This window comes from Ziziphus jujuba, chromosome 10 (assembly GCF_031755915.1).
Source record: "Ziziphus jujuba cultivar Dongzao chromosome 10, ASM3175591v1".
NCBI lineage: Eukaryota > Viridiplantae > Streptophyta > Magnoliopsida > Rosales > Rhamnaceae > Ziziphus > Ziziphus jujuba.
Genome location: NC_083388.1, coordinates 991,261 through 1,005,225, shown reverse-complemented (window position 1 = coordinate 1,005,225; position 13,965 = coordinate 991,261). Strand labels below are relative to the sequence as shown.

At 36.6% G+C, this 13,965-nt stretch overlaps 3 protein-coding genes across 3 annotated transcripts; all 3 read left to right on the top strand.

Moving 5' to 3' along the window:
• Positions 1-1,046: 1,046 nt before the first annotated feature.
• On the top strand, positions 1,047-3,606 carry LOC107410246 (putative receptor protein kinase ZmPK1; the record flags this gene model as incomplete). The annotated part of the gene is made up of 1 exon (XM_048468055.2): positions 1,047-3,606. A coding segment is annotated over one exon (2,307 nt), but the record flags the coding sequence as incomplete, so codon positions are not given.
• Positions 3,607-6,191: 2,585 nt separating this feature from the next.
• Positions 6,192-9,087, top strand: LOC107403590 (putative receptor protein kinase ZmPK1). The gene has a single exon (XM_016010501.4). It carries the CDS (start codon positions 6,280-6,282, stop codon positions 8,827-8,829), a length of 2,550 nt encoding a protein of 849 aa, XP_015865987.3. The 5' UTR covers positions 6,192-6,279; the 3' UTR covers positions 8,830-9,087.
• A 403-nt stretch (positions 9,088-9,490) lies between these two features.
• Positions 9,491-12,793, top strand: LOC107403582 (uncharacterized). Its single transcript, XM_016010490.4, has 7 exons — positions 9,491-9,881; positions 10,014-10,096; positions 10,294-10,359; positions 10,798-11,046; positions 11,723-11,884; positions 12,203-12,292; positions 12,397-12,793. Exons 1-7 carry the CDS (start codon positions 9,583-9,585, stop codon positions 12,585-12,587), a joined length of 1,140 nt encoding a protein of 379 aa, XP_015865976.2. The 5' UTR covers positions 9,491-9,582; the 3' UTR covers positions 12,588-12,793.
• Positions 12,794-13,965: the final 1,172 nt, after the last annotated feature.

Genomic DNA, 13,965 nt, shown 5'->3' with positions numbered 1-13,965 from the left:
GAACGCTAAACCTGTAAGTACTCCATTAGCTACTCATTTTAGATTGTCTGCTGATATGTCACCACAGTCGGATAGAGATATTGAGTATATGTCACATGTTCCTTATTCTAGTGCTGTTGGTAGTTTGATGTATGCTATGGTGTGTACCCGTCCTGACATTGCACATGCTGTTAGTGTTGTGAGCCGGTATATGGCTAATCCTGGCAAACAACACTGGCAAGCTGTCAAGTGGATTCTAAGGTACTTGAGAGGCACTACTAACACTTGTTTAGAGTTTGGTGGAAGTAAGGAGGGTGTACGTGGATATGTTGATGCAGATTTTGCTGGGGACCTTGATAGAAGGAGGTCCACTACTGGTTATGTATTTACTCTTGGAGATACTTCTATCAGTTGGAAGTCTATTTTGCAAGCAACAGTTGCACTATCAACTACAGAAGCTGAATATATGGCTATAGCTGAAGCGGTGAAAGAAGCTATTTGGTTAAGGGGGTTGATAGGTGAGTTGAGCTCTGAGCAGGAGAGTACGGTTATCAATTGTGATAGTCAGAGTGCTATCTATCTGACTAAGGATCAGATGTTTCACGAGAGGACAAAACATATAGATGTTCGGTATCATTTTGTACGTGATGTTATTGCTCGTGGAGATATTGTTGTCAGCAAGGTGAGTACTCATGATAATCCTGCTGACATGATGACCAAGGCACTTCCAGTAGCCAAGTTTGAGCATTGCTTCGACTTGGTTGGTGTTTGTTGTTGAGCTTTGCCTTTAGGGGCTTTTGTGGAAGAGGATGGCAACTTTTATCGAAGATTGGAGTTTTGTATGTTTTTCATTCCTTATATGGAATTCGTGTCAAGGTGGAGATTGTTAGAGTTTGTGACCCGAATTCTTGTTGACCCGACCCGAAAAGCTCGCGGTGCGACCCATTTGGTGAAACTAAATTTTGGAGAAAAATTTGGGGCTCTGTGGTGGAAGCGGAGGTCTCGGGCCGATAGGCTCGAGACCGTAGCCCACCACTGAGCCCGACGGGTTTCTTCTGTACTATATATATATATATGTATTTTTGTTCGGCCGTCATTGGGGTTTTTTAGGGTATCTCGAAATTTGGCTCACCTTGTACAAATCTTTCGATATTGGATTTGCTTCTCCCTGCCCGTGGTTTTTCCCGTCAAGGGTTTCCACGTTAATTGTGTGTTTGTTCTTCGATTTCTTTGTTTCTGTTGCCATTTGTTTTTCTCCCAATTCCGTAACAGATACACTCCTTCCCGGCCAAAAAATAACCAAGGATATTAGCCTGCTCTCATCAAAAAGCCAGACCAATTATTCTTCCAATTATTCTTCCGGTTACTATAACTTGTATTTTGACAATGATAATGTCCTTCGTTTGCTTTTCCGAGGTCCAGACCCACAGATTTCCAGCGTCTATTGGCCGGAACCAATTATGCTGACTTTTGAAGCTGGTAGAACCACATACAACAACAGTAAAACTGCCATGTTCGATTCAACCGGCTACTTCCGGTCATCCGACGATCTGGTATTCTCAGCATCAGATTGTGGAGTGGTCCTTTACAGACGATTAACAGTTGATCCAGACGGTAATGTTCGATTCTACAGCTTTGATGAGAAGAGTAAGGTTTGGGTTATTACATGGCAAGCAATTTCCCAACCATGCAGGATTCATGGAATCTGTGGACCCAACAGTTTGTGTGAATATGATCATGCTTTGGGTAGGAGATGTTTGTGCTTGCCAGGCTTCAAGATGAAAAAGTATCTGGATTGGTCATATGGATGTGAACCGGTGGATTTCAATTACAACTCCTTCTTCAACATTAGTCAGGAGACTGGTTTCATTCATTTAACTAATACTGAATTCTATGGCTATGACAAAGACTACATCCAAAATTGTACCTTACAAAGATGCCAAGAGGAATGCTTGAAGTCTTCTCAGTGCAAAGCTATCCAATTCAAATATATCAGATCTGAAGGTCGTTATGACTGTTACACCAAGCCACACTTACTTAATGGGCAGCAACAACCAGGTTTCAGAGGAGATATGTATGTAAGACTGCCTAAATCCATCCTTTCTTCCATTGATGAGAAACCCATGAAGGAACTAAAGCTAGATTGTCCTCATCAAGAACATGTTCCTTTGCTATTAAACAGAACATATGTAAAAGAAAGTCCAAATGGGTTCCAAAAGTTTTTGCTTTTGTTTGCAGTTTCACTAGGAGGGGTTGAGTTTGTTTGTATCTCTTTGGTACTTAGTTTCTTATTTTGGAAAAGATCAGATAATATTGACAAAGCTATGCAAGGATACATGCTTGCCGCAACCTCCGGATTTCAGAAATTTTCGTATGATGAATTGAAGAAGGCAACAAGAGGATTCCATGAAGAAATCGGAAGGGGTGCGGGAGGTATTGTATACAAAGGCATATTATCTGATAATCGGGTTGCAGCAATCAAGAGACTGATCAATGACGGTCATGGAGGAGAAGCTCATGAATTCCATACGGAAGTCAGCACCATTGGGAGGCTGAACCACATGAACTTGATACAGATGTGGGGTTATTGTGCAGAGGGGAAGCACAGGCTTCTAGTATATGAGTACATGGAGAATGGATCCTTAGCAAGCAAGCTATCAAATTCAAATGCGCTTGATTGGGAAAAAAGGTTTGGAATAGCACTGGGAACAGCAAAAGGCTTAGCTTATTTGCACGAGGAGTGCTTGGAATGGGTTTTACATTGCGATGTAAAGCCTCAGAACATCCTCTTAGACTCCAATTTTCGTCCTAAAGTGGCAGATTTTGGGCTGTCCAAGTTTCAAAACAGGGGAATGCCCAACAATTCAAGCTTCTCAAGGATAAGAGGGACAAGAGGCTACATGGCACCAGAATGGGTTTACAATCTCCCAATTACTTCAAAAGTGGATGTGTATAGCTATGGAATCGTAGCTTTGGAAATTGTAACAGGAAAGAAACCAGCAGGAAGCCAGTTCTCTGAGAGCGGAATGATGACAGAGAACCATGGGAGATTGGTGAAATGGGTGAAGAAGAAAATGATTGGAGCTGATACAAGTCAAACTAATTGTATTGAAGAAATAGCAGATTCAAAGATGGGTGGGAAGTTTGACAAGGCTAAGTTGGAAGTATTAGTGAAAGTGACACTGCAATGTGTGGAAGAAGACAAGGAAGCCAGACCCACCATGCGTCAGGTTGTAGAGATGCTTCAGGGCCATGAAGAGGAGAAATTTTTCTGTACTCCAAGAGTTCCGGATCCTCCTTGTGAGTCTGGACTACCATACTTCGACAATATTGAAAGTTTTTTGGATGCGGACGAACACTCCTCGATACACTAAGTAAGAAATATAGTATTAATTAAGAATTCTAAACCTTTGATCTATCAATTTTCTTTTTCAAATGTGTTGTGTGTGCTGCTTGACCATCCAAATTTGGCAGCTGAATTGTTTGTAAAAGTTTGAGAAGCCAAAATTTAGGATCTGTGGTACTTTTCTACTTGGTAATCTCTCTGCTTCCAACCCTTGTGTAACACTTTTCATTGTGTATGCATCTACTTATAAAAGCTAAACTGTATCAATTCCTGAAAATAATAGTCGCTTACAATGAAAGCTGGTGATTTCAGTTGACATATAGAACTAACCAACTCAAAACAATGACTAAGGGACCAATACAAAAGTGACACTTGTCAAAAGAGAGATAACAAACAAAACTAACACAAATAACACATTAAACCGAGCAAATGACAAAATAATAGTGCTCAAGTGACAACAAAACCTATTTACTGCAATATTTTTGGACTAAAACAGTAAAACTATATATTGATCGATAGTTTCTTTTGTTTTTAGACCATATTTTCTAAAACTTTTTATTTTTTGTTTTTTATTTTTGGTTTTTATTGAAATTGGGATTCCATTGAAGTCAAAAGAAAGAGCAAGCAACGAAGTCCCGATTTAGGTAACTATTTCAGAGTTGCTTTCTTAAATCATATACAACACAAAAAGAAACGGACAAACAATTAAGGTTCACAGAATCAAATAAACAATTGTTAGTCGCCCACTGATCTATTAAGTGGGCAAACCTATTAAGGAAGCAAATTTAATATGTGTATATTAGCATAACGAATTTTCAAAATAACCATCTAGTTCTAATATTTAGCCCACATAAATATGGAGTGCCATGTGTATTAGAAAATTAAAAGGAATAAACCATAAAAAACGCTCTACTCTTCCAAAGGCTTTTATCAAATTTGCTCTCGTGCTTCACAGGTCGATAATCAATATATGGTCACGGAGTTCACCACCCCTGAAAGGCTAAAAGGAAAATGAAATGAATCCTAGATTCCTAGACATGTGAACATATATGGCTAGTTGGTGACAATGTTACATGGCATGGGGCCAGTCATTTCTTACTTCCTTTCCACTCACAGTTAATTTATTTTCTTCATGTCTTGGGAGCAGGTTAAACTAAATTACAAAATCTTGTAAGAATAGAAAGAAAGTTGCATAGAGAGATGAAAACTAGGTGGAGAAAATGGGGAAAAATCCAAACTATCCAAATATTATATCAAAACTCCAGTTGAGTAAAAAGCCAAAATATGTGTTTGACCACGTGTACATTATACATTTATAGAGTTGAATTGGAAATACTATTATTGGTCCTGAATGGCTGCCAGAAATACTATTATTGATCCAGAGTATCTTAAGGAATATAACAAAATAAAGAGTAAATTTTTTTATCCAACTCCAACGCTTGCTATTCTTTATTATTTTTCATTATAGCATCCAATTACATCAATAAATAAATAAATAAATAAATATATATATATATATATATATATAGTAAAACTAAATATAAAATTAAATAAAATTATTAATTGTGCTTTAAAAATTAGATCTATTAAAATTTAATATAGAGATCGTGAATTTGATTTTCTATGTTTAAAAAGCCAAGTCTCATTTTATATTTTAACTATTTAATTTGAAAAATCTATAAAAATTAACAAAAATAAATATAACTAATTAAAATAAAGAAATTGAGTTTGTCCTGTTAAAGATGCTCTAACAGCAATTGGAGCAGATTGGTGGAAGGCATGGCACCTGCTGTGGACATCTATGGGCAGTTTTTCTTTAATTCCTGTTTGGCTGCTGAGAAAATGGTGAAATTGCGCGCAGAAATTTTACAGGTTTAGGGTTATTTCAAAGATAGTACAAGTTTAGGAAGTGTTTTATGTCCATAACGGTATCAATATCATAACTTTCCACAGTAATTTTTCCAAGTTTGCTTCATCAACTGTAGAAGAATGAGGTTTGAGTTGATAAGCCGGAGAAGGCTGCTATACATCTCCATCACCATTCTTGCCTCGAGCTGATTAATTAGGTTTAGGAAAATACAAGGCGACCTCATTACAAAGAACATTCAAAGATACAATACCCAGTGAACAAAGATCATCTTTTTGCATTATCCAAATACGTTCCTCTTATTGGTTGTACACACATATTATGGCATCATTCTTTCTTGCATGTCCAATCTTTATTTATTTGTACATGATTCTTGCCCTGCGATTTGATCGGTGGGCTAGGACTTTTTTCTCAATTGAATGTGCAGTAGGTTATTGGTAGATTTCCTATTCCCAATTAACCAATCAGAAGGCTATTTCCTTTATAGGCATATGAAAATTTATAATTTTTTTTTATTTTTTTTATGTCTTCTAACATTTATGGAAAAATACTGTTTCGTGTTATATATTCTTAATTTTTCCTTCTTTTCATATGACTTAAATGTGTACAACCGTGCGGTTGAAGATTTAAATTATATTTTCTTTTCCCTATTTTCTTCTTGGTCTTTCTGGAAGAACAATGTATATATATATATATATATATAATTTTGATTCATTCAGAATATTTTAATTTTATTAAATACCAATTAATAGATATCTTTTAATTGATTGTAAATTGACTTATTTAGATGCACATTAATCCATATTTTTATAAAATCAAAATATCTTAATATGATAATGAAATATATACAAACAAAATTTTTAATCTTAATTTTGAATTCCAACTGTAATTAATGCGAGTCCTCAATGTCTGCTGAAAGCTTATCCATCAAAATGAAAAAGATTTAACGTGATTGCCTGAAACTCCTTCTACAGTGACATTATGCAGTTGACGATAATATCTCACCTATCTTAAATATTGTCCTTTCAAAAGGTTGCAGAAGTATAGCTATGCACATAGCAGCAAAAATCCTTCATCAATCTCCAATATGGATATCTGTATTTTCTTCCTTCTTCTTCTTCCGTCTTTGTTTCAAGCTCTTCCTTATTCTTTATCTGCAACATCTGATAATCATATCCTTGAACAAGGCTCATCTTTATCAGTTGAGAAACAAAATGATGTTCTTGTTTCACCAAATGGTGTTTTCTCAGCTGGGTTTTCCCCTGTGGGGGACAATGCTTTCTGCTTCTCTATAAGGTTTATGAAATCCTCTGTTCCTACCATAGTTTGGATGGCCAACAGAAACCAACCAGTAAATGGAAAAGCCTCAAAGCTTTCGCTTTTGAGAAATGGCAATCTAATATTGCTTGATGCCGGCCGAATTCCCCTTTGGAGCACCGAAACAACTTCTCCAATATTTGTTTATCTACAGCTCCACGATAGTGGAAACCTTGTTCTTCATAATATCAAAAACGAAAGTCTGTGGGAAAGCTTTGATTCGCCTACTGATACACTTCTTCCCGGCCAAAAAATAACCAAGGATGCTAGCCTTCTTTCATCAAAAAGTCAGACCAATTATTCTTCGGGTTACTATACCTTGTATTTTGACAATGACAATGTCATTCGCTTGCTTTTCCAAGGACCAGACCCAGAGATTTCTAGTGTCTACTGGCCTGAACCAAATGTACGGCCTTTTGAAGCTGGTAGAACAACATACAACAACAGTAAAACTGCCATGTTCAATTCAACGGGTTACTTCCAGTCATCTGACGATCTGGTATTCTCAGCATCAGATTGTGGTATGGTCCTTCACAGACGATTGACAGTTGACCCAGATGGTAATCTTCGATTCTACAGCTTTGATGAGAAGAATATGGAGTGGGTTGTTACATGGCAAGCATTTCCACAGCCATGCAGGATTCATGGAATCTGTGGACCCAACAGTTTATGTAAATATGATCATGCTTTGGGTAGGAGATGTTCGTGCTTGCCAGGATTCAAGATGAAAAGCAATCTCGATTGGTCATATGGATGTGAACCGGTGGGTTTCAACTACAACTCCTTGGTCAACAATAGTCAGGAGTCTGGTTTCGTTCATCTAGCTAGTACCGAGTTCTACGGCTATGACAAAGACTTCATCCAAAATACAACCTTGCAAAAATGCAAAGAGAAATGCTTGAGTTCTCAGTGCAAAGCTATCCAATTCAAATATAGCGCAGATGATGGTTATTATAATTGTTACACCAAACCTCAACTACTTAATGGGCATCAACCTTATTTCCAGGGAGATATATATGTAAGAATGCCTAAATCTGTCCTTTCTTCCATTAAGAAATCCATGAAGGAACTATGGCTAAATTGCCCTCAAGACTCTAATGCTTTGCTATTAAACAGAACTTATGAAAAAGAAGGTCAAAATAGGTTGCTGAAGTTCGTGCTTTGGTTTGCAGTTTCACTAGGGGGAGTTGAGTTTATTTGTATCTCTTTAGTTTTTTGTTTCTTATTTTGGAACAGTTCAGAAGATTTGGATAAAGATACACAAGAATACATGCTAGCTGCAACCACCAGATTTCAGAAATTTTCATATGATGAATTGAAGAAGGCAACGAGAGGATTCCATGAAGAAATTGGAAGAGGTGCAGGAGGCATTGTATACAAAGGCATATTACCAGATGATCGGGTTGCAGCAATCAAGCGACTGATCAATGATGGTCATGGAGGAGAAGCTCATGAATTCCATACCGAAGTGAGCACCATTGGGAGGCTAAACCACATGAACTTGATAGAGATGTGGGGTTACTGTGCAGAAGGGAAGCACAGGATTCTAGTATATGAGTACATGGAGAATGGATCCTTAGCAAGCAAGCTCTCAAATTCTAATGCACTTGATTGGGAAAAAAGGTTTGGAATAGCACTGGGAACAGCAAAAGGCTTAGCTTATTTGCACGAGGAGTGCTTGGAGTGGGTTTTACATTGCGATGTAAAACCTCAGAACATACTCTTAGACTCCAATTATCGTCCAAAAGTGGCAGATTTTGGGCTGTCCAAGTTGCAAGACAGGGGAATGCCCAACAATTCAAGCTTCTCAAGTATAAGAGGGACAAGAGGCTACATGGCACCAGAGTGGGTTTACAATCTCCCAATTACTTCAAAAGTGGATGTGTATAGCTATGGAATCGTGGCTTTGGAAATTGTAACGGGAAAGAAACCAGCAGGAAGCCAGTTTTCTGAGAGTGGAATGATGACAGAGAACCATGGGAGATTGGTGAAATGGGTGAAGGAGAAAATGATTGGAGCTGATACAAGTCAAACTGATTGGACTGAAGAAGTAGCAGATTCAACGATGAGTGGGAAGTTTGACAAGGCTAAGTTGGAAGTATTAGTGAAAGTGGCATTGCAATGTGTGGAAGAAGACAAGGAAGCTAGACCCACCATGCGTCAGGTTGTAGAGATGCTTCAGGGCTATGAGGAGGAGAAAATCTTTGATACTCCAAAGGTACCGGATGCTTCTTGTGAGTCTGAATTACCGTACTTCGACAATATTGGAAAGTTTACGGATGAGGAAAATAATTCTCGGACATTCCTAATGGGACATTAGTGTTAAGAAACCCATAGCTTTTGGTTTTGGCAAATTTTCCTTCTTCAAATGTGTTATGTGTTGCTGCTTTACCACCCAGCTTTGGCAAAGTCATTGAGAAGCCAAAATTTAGGATGTGTGTTATTCTCTGCCTTCTGTATCATTGTCACTATGTATGCATCTAGTGGTAAAACAAATAAATAAATAAATGTATCAAGATATAGTTCATCTCAAATTTAAGATTAATAAGTCTAATTGCATCTTGTATACTGGTTTGGACATGGCTCATTGTCTCCCTTTTTTCGTTTTTTTTTTTTTTTTTCCAAAATTGTATATAAAATAAAATATTGGATGTTCCTAAACTATAAAGAAGGTGGAATTAACTTTCATATCTCTATAAAAATGCAAGCTTCAAAAAAAAAAAAAAATGTTATAGGCTTCTGACTAGGTGAGGTGTGAGTGTCACTCATGTTGGAAAAATGGATGGAATAAACCAAATATAAAAAAATTAAAAAAAAAAAGTCCCCAGAAAAAGATAAAAAATTGGTTAAAAACTAAAAATAAAAATAAAAAATAAAAAATAAAAACTCACATTTATGTTGTCCCTCTTTATGAAGTAACCTCACTTTTTTTCCTTTTATTTTTTATTTTTTTTATTTTTTTCGCTACAAGAGAGTAACCTCACTTTGAGACTTGCGAGAGATAGCCAAAAAATAATAAAAATAATAATAATAATAACCAAAAAAAAAAAAAAAGATTGGGGGTGAAAAAGCAATGGAGAAAGGGGAAGAAGAGCTCAGAAAAATGTCAACCCAAAACCAGTCCGACAATTGGAGCGAAGCAGTCGAAGACCTCGCAGCTGCTGGTGACATCGATGCCGCTATCTCTCTCTTGGAATCGGTGGTTTCGGAGCTAGAGGCCCAGGGCGCCACCGGGTCGGATCCTCAGTTGGGTTCTGCTCTCACCGACATGGCCAAGCTCTACTCCTCCAAAGGCTTCTCTCTCAAGGCCGATCAATTGTATTCTCGCGCTTCACTCATCCAAGGCAGACTCCTCCACTGCCCCACTTCTGGGTATGCTTCAATTTCTTCTTTTTTTAATTTTTTAATTTTTTTTTTTGTTTTAATTTTTCTCGTTTCTGGGTAGATTTTCTTTAATTATCTGTTTGGTTCCTGAGAAAATTTTATACTGCCTTTGAATTTCAGTGGTGGTGCAGGGACTCTAATCAACGACTTAAAGAACGCGCCGCCTTCTAATCATTCGGTTGGCAATGAATCCTCAACCGATGGTACTTCACAAAAGCACTATCTTTTATTTGTGTTTTAATACTTTTGGTATTCTTTTTTGGCTATATTCTCTTAAGCATCCATAAAAATTTCCATGATACAAATTTCATAACTTCATTTTAGCAAATGCAATATGGTTTTTTATTATTATTTATTTATTTATTTTTACTGAAGATGGAATTTTTACTTGTTTGTGAAGGGCGACTTGAAAAAACAAACAAATTGCTGGTTGATGCTTCGCCTTGCAATGAAGCTTCGGATGATGGTAGGTTCTATTTATCTGTGTATTTCTCTTTGTATGAATTGCATTGGCATTCCATTAGTATGAGGATTTGGAATAGGCTTGAATCTGGATTACCCTTTTACTTTTTTTTTTCTTTTCCTTTTTTCCATTATGCTTTTTAGCTGTATTTCACTGAGTCACTGACATTTCTGTGATTGATTTATAAGCTAAAATAGATTTGATAAGTTATTCCATGGAGAGATTTGAAATTTAGAAGTGAGAAATCCTATTGTGAATTTTTTTTTTTTTTTTTTTTTTTTTTTTTTTTTTAACTGTGAATTAGAGTGGTTCTGAAATCCAATAACTAACTCTTTACTATGATGGAGACACAATTCATGTGATTCTAATGCTTTACATCCCTGATATTGGCAAGTTGTTGTAAGTTGATTGTGATCTGAATATTTTTCTGGCAAACTGCAGATTGGGAAGCAGTTGCAGATCGTTCGCCTGATAAATTACTTTCCTCTGAATGTTTGCCTGGAATATCAAAAGTTTCACTGGAAGATACCAAACCTCAAGCCCCTAAACGGCGTGGAAGAGGAACATTTTCATACAAGAAACATGAACTATACAGTGATCATTTATCCGAATCCGAAAAGTCGAGTATTGGTAATGTAGACAATGAAGATGCTTGTTGTAGATCAGAAGGTAGCACAGAGATAAGAAATCGTAAGTCACTTCCACAGTTCAAATCTTACAGCCAATTTGCTTAGTTTGCTTGACCACATTGCTTTTCTTGTGGATTACAATTTACATGGCCTTTTTCCTTATTTCTTACATCATGGCTGGCATATGTTAGGGGTGATAAATATGGCATATGTTAGGGGTGATAAATATTTTAAAGGAAATAAGAGTTATGTCTCCCAAAAGATTGTTGTCAAGAGATAGGACCCCTCTGCTATGGCAAAAGATGAGATTCTTTCTACAGTGATATGAGATATTATTTCATTTTTACCATATCAGAATGTCAGATTTTCCATATTAAGGATGAAGGAGTATCCATGCATTATTGTTCTGTTTTTATTTTGCTTCCTGCAAAACCAGGTCAGGATGGAATGAACGTTTTGGTTTGTTTCTACGAGCACTCTCAGAATAGTCCTGTGTAATATGCATGTGATCAAATGTGAAACATTTAATCACTTCACTTTCCTAGCGGGTGTTTTAGGATCCTTTGATTTGTTACATTGTCTCCTTTAGAACAGAGGACAAACAACCAAGATATAATGATGTAACTCTATGTTTAAGGGCCTTTTACAAAATAAATCTCTGACAAGTTAAATTTGTCAAATAGCTAGCAGGACCTGAGGATTTTATTTATTTATTTATTTTTATATTGTGAACTCAGTTTCATATGGTACACATCATGTTCTTGTTGTTGCTGATTTTCCGCCTAGTACAAGGACAATAGAGCTAGAGAAGCTTTTTGACGACTTCAGAGATCATGGAGTTGTTATTCGCTGGGTCAACGATACAACCGCACTTGCAGTATTCAGAACTCCATCAATTGGTAACACTGTTCTGATTCCATGTTTTCCTGGATAAATATTTCCTATGTTCTGCTGGAGTAAAATAAAAATCATCAACTTTCAGTTAGAATCCCATTTCCATATTAACATGGGCTTTATGAAATTACTTGTTATCTTTAATCTTTTAGTGTTATTTGCGACACTGTATTAGAGGTATTGAGTTACTATTTGTAGCCCCGTGGAGTGCATTTGAATGAATTCATAATGAAGTTACTAGAGCATTGTGATTTATTGTGACCAATAGTCAGATTTCAAGTTTATGCTTTAATATAAGTTTATTGCCAACAATCTTAACTCAGCACTTGAGGCCAAGAATCGCATTAGGTGTCCATTCACAGTTCGTATACTTGATGATGATGATAGCCTTTCAAGCTCAATCTCATCAAAAGGTAGAATACAACGCATCTTTGTGAAATTTATGCTTGTTTTACATTTAACCCTTGCTAGGCAAAGGATTCTCTGCTAAAAATTCTGTGGTTTTGTTTGTTTGAAGATTTGGAACCTCCTAAGCAAAGGCCGAAGACATCGGCAAGAACTGCTCAGAGGCTTATAGCACAAGGAATGGGATTTAAATTACCTTCAGCATCCTTTGGGTCAAGAGAGTTGAGAAAACAGGAAGAGGATAGAAGGGGCCGTATTGTGAACAGGCAAAAATTGAAAGATGATGCATGGGGAGCAGATTGATGCAAACTAACCAGGATGTCCAAATATGATTTAATCCCCTTAACCTTTGTGCTTTCTGCACTATTTAACCTTCCCTTCATTTTAACTAATGGAAAAGTGGTTTATGTATTATTAGTTTTGGACAATTTTTTTGGTATTAACTTTGTGCTCTAGCTGTCTTTCATTGTAGAGATAGAAGTTGATAATACTCTTTAAAGCTTTTGACATGAGCTCTAGGTTCGAATATGGTCGTGGTTATATAAAGCTTACCAATAAAATGAAATTAAAAAAAAAAAAAAGTAGGAAAAACCAAAGGAACTGGATTAATATGTGTTAAAAGATGAAACGTCTTGTTGCTGAATGCTGAAGCTTATACCAGAATTGATGAAGTTTCAAATTATTAATACCTAAATATTGGTCTATCCAACAATTACATATGAAATAATCAACAAAATAAAAATAAGATAGTATTAACGATTATATGCGTATATATTTTATCTTACCGTAGACAAGTACGTGGCTGAGTGAGAACCATATCAACATGATCTATTGACTTGAGGTGATAGAGGTGCATGTTGCCACATGAATTGAAAATGGCATAGTTTGTTCGAGGATGCAGCTTCTTCTCTGCAGGTTCGCAGCAAAGGTTTTGGAAAACCAAGCAAGCCTCTTCGAGATGATAATATCTCCTGCAACCAGTCAAATAACCAATCCTCATCGTATCCAATCACTACTACTGTCCAACCCAAATCATATCTTGATTCTGATTTCTGGTTGTGGTGACTAGAGGTTGAAGTTCGTGTCTCAATATGATGTTCACGTTTTAGGTCCAAAGCCCTAAGGTAAGCCGCACAATCCTGAGTTTCCCTCAAAACCAGAACTGGAAAATGTTCCAAACTGTTCTCCTTGTGGTATAGGACCTGTGAGTTGGTTTTGTGAAAGGTTCAAATATTCAATATATGTAAGGTTCAAAAAACTGCTGCTTATGTAAGCGTCAAAAAACTGCTGCTTATGTAAGCTTCAAAAAACTGCTGCTGAGGAATTTTACCTCAAAACTTGTTTTTGGAGAGATCCAAAGATACGAGCTCTTCAAGGTTTCCAAAACATCATGATATTTGTCCTGTAAAACTGTTGCTTGACAGGTTACGCACATGTGATTATTGAAGATATCCCATACTTGCTGGAATTTCACCATCAAATCCATTGTTTGAGAAATCAATGGACATAAAACTCGTTATGATCTTCACTAATACAACTGTTTTTGATCCTTATTCTTCACAGTTACTGAAGCATGACAATAATTAGAGTCATCTCCCATGTAACTCAAATATGATGACCTATTCTGGTTGGAAACTTCTGTCATTGCACTCCAACTTGCAAAGTAGTCTGATGGTGAATT